At 32.3% G+C, this 7,293-nt stretch overlaps 1 protein-coding gene across 1 annotated transcript; it reads left to right on the top strand.

Moving 5' to 3' along the window:
• Positions 1–3,009: 3,009 nt before the first annotated feature.
• On the top strand, positions 3,010–6,675 carry LOC127836201 (uncharacterized). Its single transcript, XM_052362689.1, has 6 exons — positions 3,010–3,142; positions 3,606–3,686; positions 4,100–4,231; positions 4,348–4,398; positions 5,518–5,662; positions 5,851–6,675. Exons 1-6 carry the CDS (start codon positions 3,056–3,058, stop codon positions 5,973–5,975), a joined length of 621 nt encoding a protein of 206 aa, XP_052218649.1. The 5' UTR covers positions 3,010–3,055; the 3' UTR covers positions 5,976–6,675.
• Positions 6,676–7,293: the final 618 nt, after the last annotated feature.

Raw genomic sequence — 7,293 nt, forward strand, 5'->3', positions numbered from 1 at the left:
ATGTTTTCGTACCGAATGCAATATTGTGCACAGTGCTGTCGTCTGTGCAACGTCACTGACGTCACCATAAAGGCGAAACTGCACCGGAAGTTAGAAGACTTGAAAACTTCGTCAAGATGCCACTATTTTATATTTTCCAATAAATTAAAATAGATTGTATACTGCTGAAATTTAGGGGTTTTATTAAAATAGTTTTTTATTTTCGATCGCGTTTTTTGGCTTTTGGATGCAAACGGTACATCCGGCGACCTTCAATATTTGCGCCCGATAAAAGTCGAAACAATGGCGCTTGTCTTGGTGGTAATCAGTCTTATTTATTCGAAGTAAGTGCAAATGGCTTCTTCTTTTCTTTTTCAGTCGCGAGAAGGAACTCGGTTATTAATTAAATAAAACTACCATATATAAAAAAAACTGAAATGCATATTGTGATACTCATCGTACATGTACAATGATTTCCATTGATGTATCGGTCATTTTGGTTAATTTTTTTTTTTTTTGTACACAAATTCCAGCTCCTTATCCGATCTGAATAAGAAATAAGGACTCAACTCCGTATTCCTTATTCAGACCGAATAAGGAACTGGCTCATCATAAAATACAACTGAGTAAAAATATACTGCAATTACTATTTTTGGTACCCAATCTTCATTACAAACGGTTTCTATCAATTCATTTTGGTTATTTAAATTATTTTTTTTAGCAATAAAATGTCAGTTCCTTATACGATTTGAATACAAAATAAGGAACCAATTTCCTTTTTCAAACCAAATAAGGAACTGGGCTATCATTTAATAAAACCAAGTAAGAAAGTACTACAATAAATTGTTTTGATACCTAAATTACATTTATATAGACTTTCATTGATTTATTGGCTTTTTTGGTTCATTTTAATATTGTTTTAGTACGAAAAAATCAGTTTTCTGTATTCGATTTGAATTTGTAATAACAAACAAGTTCATTCTTCCTTATTCAAACCGAATACGGAACTGGGTTATCATGAAATTACATTAAGTAGAAATGTGTTGCAGTAAATATTTAAAATAATCGTACCTATAAAAACAATAATGTTTATTATATGTGGTACACTTATGATCAATTTCATTGATTTTAAAGTAACAAATGCCAGTTCCCTATACGTATTGAATAAGGAATAAAGAACTGGTTACTTTTTCCTTATTCAGTCGCGAAAAAGGAATTGGATGATAAATACAAACATTTTAACATGAACTGAATTGCATTTTTTCAACACATACATGTAAAATAATGGTAAAGGCTTAAGGCTTTGTTGATGCGAATAAGATTTCGAAGTAGAAAATGCCAGTTCGATTTAAACAAGATGTATTTTAAGCGCGAAGAAGAAACGCGCTTTTTCAACGTCATACTTAAAGTAAATATATTAGAGTTAGTTTGTGTTGCTTTACTTAAGAATTAAATGCATGATTGTCTTTATAAAACTTTGTATCCAATATTTTAAGCTGGAATAAGGAATGAGGAACTGTTCCTTATTCTTTATATGAAAAAGGAACAAGGAAAAAGGAACCAACTTACTCTCCGTGAGAATTTGAGCTCACTCGAGGGGACGACTCACTAACTCGTGTGAATGAGTTAGCTATGTCGTGGGAATGACTAACTAAGTCGAAAAAACGAGATAGGAAAAAAGAGAAGTTCAAAGCTAAATATAAGAGGAGTGCACAGAAACAAGAGCCTTCATTAATAACCTTAAGTGCGTTAAAATGTATTTTTTTAGTTATTTTGTTAACCATACAATGAATATTAAGACGTTTGAGACATTCATACATTTAAGACATTTTTTTCTTTCTGTAAATTGCAAGGTCAAATACACGATTTAAAGAGCTCTACTCGTGATATGTTTGAAGAATAATTTACGGCAAGTGCTGGTTATTGAGGTAATAATCAACAGTTTAGTTTTGCAAGGAGCATCAAAAAAGCAAACCTAATCACTTCTATATTAACAAAAACATATAAATCAAGGAACAAATTAACAAACGATTTTTGGCAATATTTACGTAAACTGGTTTTTTAAAAGAGGATAGTTATAAATAATGTTCCGTGTTGCTGTGCACAAAGTCGAATTCATTAGCGATTTATGTTCCCTTAAGAAGCAGTGTCACATCAAGGAACACAAATATTAAATCAGTCAGTACTAAAGAGCTGTTAAAGGACTAAGTGATTTCATGAGTTGCTCTTGATAGTTATTGGCACATATAAGGGATTTCCTGCCCATTTAAAAAACTTGATCTAAACGCGAACAAACCTAATTCTAACGAGATTTTTCCAATTTGTCAATTTAGAAATGTTTCTTTTCAAGAAGAAAAACATCATTTTAACTTAACACATAAAGGTCACACGTCCCCAAGCCGAGATGCCAATAAATATTAGTGATAAACAGGGCCGTTGCTTGCCCAAATGTGGTCTTTTAATACATATGAAATAACCCATTGGGTCATTATAACGACGAAAACTTGATTTGATATATGTATATCTGATCTTTTTTCTACATAATCAGAACAATACGTTTCGCAATTTGCATGATCAGAAAATATCATGATGATAAACCAAGTTATGTTGTTAGAACGAAAGGCAAATACCTTGCGTCTATTCAGAGCATTTCATCATACGTTGATGGTGTAATAACCTCCCATTTACGTTTCCAACGGGACGAAATAAGCGACCATCCCAGATATCAATTTACGGCGTCAGGAAGAAAAAGTATAATGTACGCAAACCAAAGGTAGAAGCTCGCGTTGCCCAGAAGGAAGAAAAACTTAAATACATTTTTATATATAATTATTTAGTGTCCTCATCCGGAAATCTATGAAATTGTCAACAAGGAAAAATATTTGCTTTTGGCGCGCAAAGATGCATATTATTAAATAAATTCATATGAAATGCCGCTAGATCCTTTGACTTTTTATTTTTTGTTGTTTTTGTTTGCTAATTTCAACAGTCAACAGGAACAGGAAGAGATAACCAGAAAACTTCCTTCATCCTTCAACAATTCCAATGGTGACAGACTGGGACGAATCAGTATTTAATGATGGTAACATTAACGAACGCAATAAAACGAAGAAGAGCGTCTCACGTTGCCATCACACCTAACAACCAAGATATCTTCCTCCAGGTATGTGCTTTCTGTAAGATTGTTGTCATGTGATAAAGCAGGTCTACAGGACAAAGGTGTATGTCATTCAAGGACCATTTAAATTTTGCTAAATATGAAATTATGTATTTACTAATTTGCTGTGAATTAAATTACACGTGTAAATAAACAACACAATCGAACTCATCTTAATAAATTTGATGTTCGATATTGCACTTGCTAGTTGAAACCGGTGGAAAAATATTTACATGGCAAAGATTATTTTGTTTAAAAGAACTGTTAAAACGACATTATGTGAGCGTTTGAAGGTTTTTCTGTGGTTTGCTGCCTTTAAAAGATATACTACGACAATGCAGTGCAAATGTGTTTACCGATCATGACTTAATAATATTTTAGATACAAACACAACATGTTCTCTTACCTTAATTTACGTTATATATCATATGCATACATGTTCGTAAACATAATCGCTTTCCATTTCCAGATAACAATGTATGTCCGCATGATGAAAGCATTGGTGATAGTTGTGCTTGCGTGTGTCGGAAACTGTGCAGCTAACCTTCAGGTGAGCAACTTAAGATTCTTCTTTAAGTATTCTTCACTTCGTGAAAACCGTTGGGTTCTTGTCCAATATAGTAACTTGGTTGAAAAAAAATCATGCAATCCGTCATTTGCAATAAAATATATAGTATGTCATCTCTGATCATGTCTTCGATGCTTCAATATTATTTCACTGTGTATATTGTGTAAATTGAATACCAAACTCTCCATAGGTCTCGTATTTGGGGAATTTATAATGGGAAACGAGCTTTGTTTGTAATCTGCGATACCATGACGTTTGAGAGCTCTAAATTTCAAGCTTTTTTAAGAAAAGAAATGCTATTATCATATGCGATTATGTTGGACAATGTTCCAGAAATTGAAAAAGGAAGCTATGGTTAGTAATTCGTGTAGTAGCTTTTAACAATTGCATTTAAGGCTGCGGACGATACGGGTGTAAATGGGAAGGCCTTCAAAACCAGCAGAATAAAACTGGGTGACGAGGAGCTGTTCACAGTCACAGCTGCGGATGGAACACCGTTGGCAACCATTGATGTTGTCCGTGATGAGGTTGTATCAAACATAATTCTATCATATTATGTATCATATTATGTTGTGCATGAGCATGTTTATTGGAATTAACCGTAATCAATAAATAAACTTATCAATAATTATTGTTATTTAAGGGATATGAAATCGAGCTTACTCCAGATGGCAGAAAGTGTCGCATTAGCCAGGTAAAACTATTGTACGAATATGGAATAAAAGAAAAATAAAATATTCAACATATTGTGATAAATACTTCCGTTATTATATGTTAAGTACTTACATTAAACAAAGCATACTACAGATGACTTAATTATTCGTAAGTCAATAAACATAAACAATAAAAATATCAAACATACACAAATCTCTCAACACCGATCTTGCCTTGGTGTTCGTGCCTTTATTGTATTGTATATATTTCGGATAAAAGTGTACAAATGTACTCAAGTTAATAAAAAAACCTGAAGGATAAGCAATTGTGAGATGCAATCACAATATGAAGAAAACACGTTTCGTTGTTATGTGATTGAAAAAAGTAATTATAGTTAATATATCCTTTATTTAGTTGATTTTAAATGTGTGATTTGTATCTACGTAGATTAAAGAATAGATCACAGTTGTCAAAACTATACTTCAAAAGTATTATAGTTTTATAGTATTCTTAGGTAACATTATTGATAAGAACCATATAGTTTGAAAGTATAGTTGCAACAGAGGCATACATTAAATATTCTTTGCGTAAAACGTGTTCGATTTGAGTGTTTAACCAATAACTTTAATGCGCTATGACAACACAAATGTATCAAGGATGCCAAAGTCATAGAAACTATAAATCTTACGTATATGTGTTTTAATTGTTCACCATGTAAAGACTAACTGGACATTTAGATACATTAGCTCTTAGGTAAACGGGAATCGCCCCTAAACCATGCTTATATCATGGTGTCAATGATGTCCAATTGCGAGAGTGTCCGCTTAACAGGATGCTACACTTACATTCATGCTTATAGCTTGTAAGGCAAACAAATCATTTGAAATAAGACACAACTACAGCAAAAGAAAATTACGTTATTTTGTAAAAACGCCGACAAACACAACATAAAATGCCCGACGGAAATACATTATTGTTTAATAAAATAAGAAATACGTGGATTAACTAGTCCACGAAAGTAATTCTTTGAAATACAACGAAGTTAATGTTTGGATAAGATCATTCACAGGTCAGTTCATTTTGTTTACGCAAGCGTGAGTAAATGATACATGGTACTTATGTGTTGGATAAAATATATATATACGTTCTTTGTTGAAAGGTGCAAGAGAAAAGTTCGTGTTTCCAAGAGGCGCCACTTACGGACGATGAGCCGGTGTTTGCGCGTATTTCTGACCGCTGCAAAGGAAGAGAGATCGTGACCTTGAAGCCAAAGGATTGCAATGAAAAATCCAGTCTCGAAAAAGGTTAATTATTACTTTAAAAATTTACTCCTATGATCGGTATTCATATATATATTATATATTTATAATAAGAACAAATATACGAACGATTTGCGCTAAGTAATTGTTGAGTTTTACAATACAAGTGCTCGTATTATTTTGCAAAATGCTTAAAAAATAACATTTATCGTACTTACTTATTTCTTTTTCAGAGGAATCCACTCGAGTAAAACGGCACTCATGCAAAACAACTGGAACTCGTGAAGAGTGCGGGTGGGAGTGGTGGTTTCGCTGGGTATGCAACACAAAGCCTGTGGATATTTGGTACAACTGTTAATGCCACAGCCTCGTACGACAAGTTCCCACTGTCAGCTTAACGCTTACTAAAAACTGTCTGAACTTTTTTTCATATGACAACTTGCTTCAGTTCAAATATTTTCACATTAACCTATTTGTATAATTATAACTGTTTTCTAATTATTTAGTCTATTGTTTTCAGAATTATTTCGATTGTTTTTTTACTGCTCTATTATATTTTCTACTCACAATGTTGGTGTAAACACAGTATTTTATTAATTCATAACTTCTTATAAACCACATGCCACATACATCCAACTAATTTCACAATACTATAGTATTAAAATTAACACTGTTTTACAACACATTTTTCTGTCTGAGATGTTTGTCGAAAAATCTAAAAATTTATGAAAGAATATTTTCATTTTTCAACAATTTGAAATGAAACAGTGCATATAATATCTTAATGCATATTTGTTTTCGATCATTTATGGATTTCAAATATTCACTTAATTTTTTTAAACCAGAAAGCGCCTCGCCAGACATTCTTGAAAATTGCCATATATCTGTAAAAAGAATTTATAAAAATGTAATTGTATGTTTTCCTTTGACTTTTTTGATTGCTGTTGTTTTGTTGTTATGTTTACGCATGTGTATTTATTTATATGCTTCAGTCGCAAATAAACTTTGTTCTTGTTTCTCTTGTAAAGCAAACTGGCAATGAATTCTTATTAAAATGATGCTGTTGATTTTTTAAAAATAAACATTGACGTGTTTAAACATAGAACTGTTCAAATGGTACGGATATCTATAAAACAATTAACAAGTCAAAATATTGCTTAATAAAATAAGCATGATAAGGTGTGTTTCTTAAATGACCGTCTTCTCAACTTGCTTCGGAATTTAATAAGCATTTAAAAAGGATAGCTCGCGTTTATTCGACTGCGGGAATATTCGGTAAGGTACCATCTTATACAAACGGCCTATTTCAAACATTGTTTCCATAGTATCCATAGTTTAAATACATATGTGTTACAACCTAGAAGAACTTAATCAAGATATATTTAAGTGTCATGTGTCTAAATTAATATGTATTTTCGAGATAAAGTTAACTGATGAAACTTCGCCTTTGAATAAATTATTTTATTTATTTATTTAACAAACGATTTCATTTGGTAGTGTTGTACATTTCCCTGTTATCAGATTAAGACATTAAATTGCATCCCGAGTAAATAATAATTTCCGCGGCGTTTTTTAAGCGTCATGATAAAAGCCCGTGCATATTCACCCCCGCAATAACACAACATTGGTTGTCCTTAGCGTCATGATAATAGCCCGTAAATAGTTAGCCCCGCAAT

Source organism: Dreissena polymorpha, chromosome 6 (genome assembly GCF_020536995.1).
Source record: "Dreissena polymorpha isolate Duluth1 chromosome 6, UMN_Dpol_1.0, whole genome shotgun sequence".
NCBI lineage: Eukaryota > Metazoa > Mollusca > Bivalvia > Myida > Dreissenidae > Dreissena > Dreissena polymorpha.

Excerpts from the sequence above, each read along its gene's own strand:
- LOC127836201 (XM_052362689.1), top strand. The coding sequence starts at position 3,056 with ATGATGGTAACATTAACGAACGCAATAAAACGAAGAAGAGCGTCTCAC. Across the intron at positions 3,143-3,605 it reads ACCAAGATATCTTCCTCCAG|ATAACAATGTATGTCCGCAT; the intron begins GTATGTGCTTTC and ends TTCCATTTCCAG. Across the intron at positions 4,399-5,517 it reads GAAAGTGTCGCATTAGCCAG|GTGCAAGAGAAAAGTTCGTG; the intron begins GTAAAACTATTG and ends CTTTGTTGAAAG.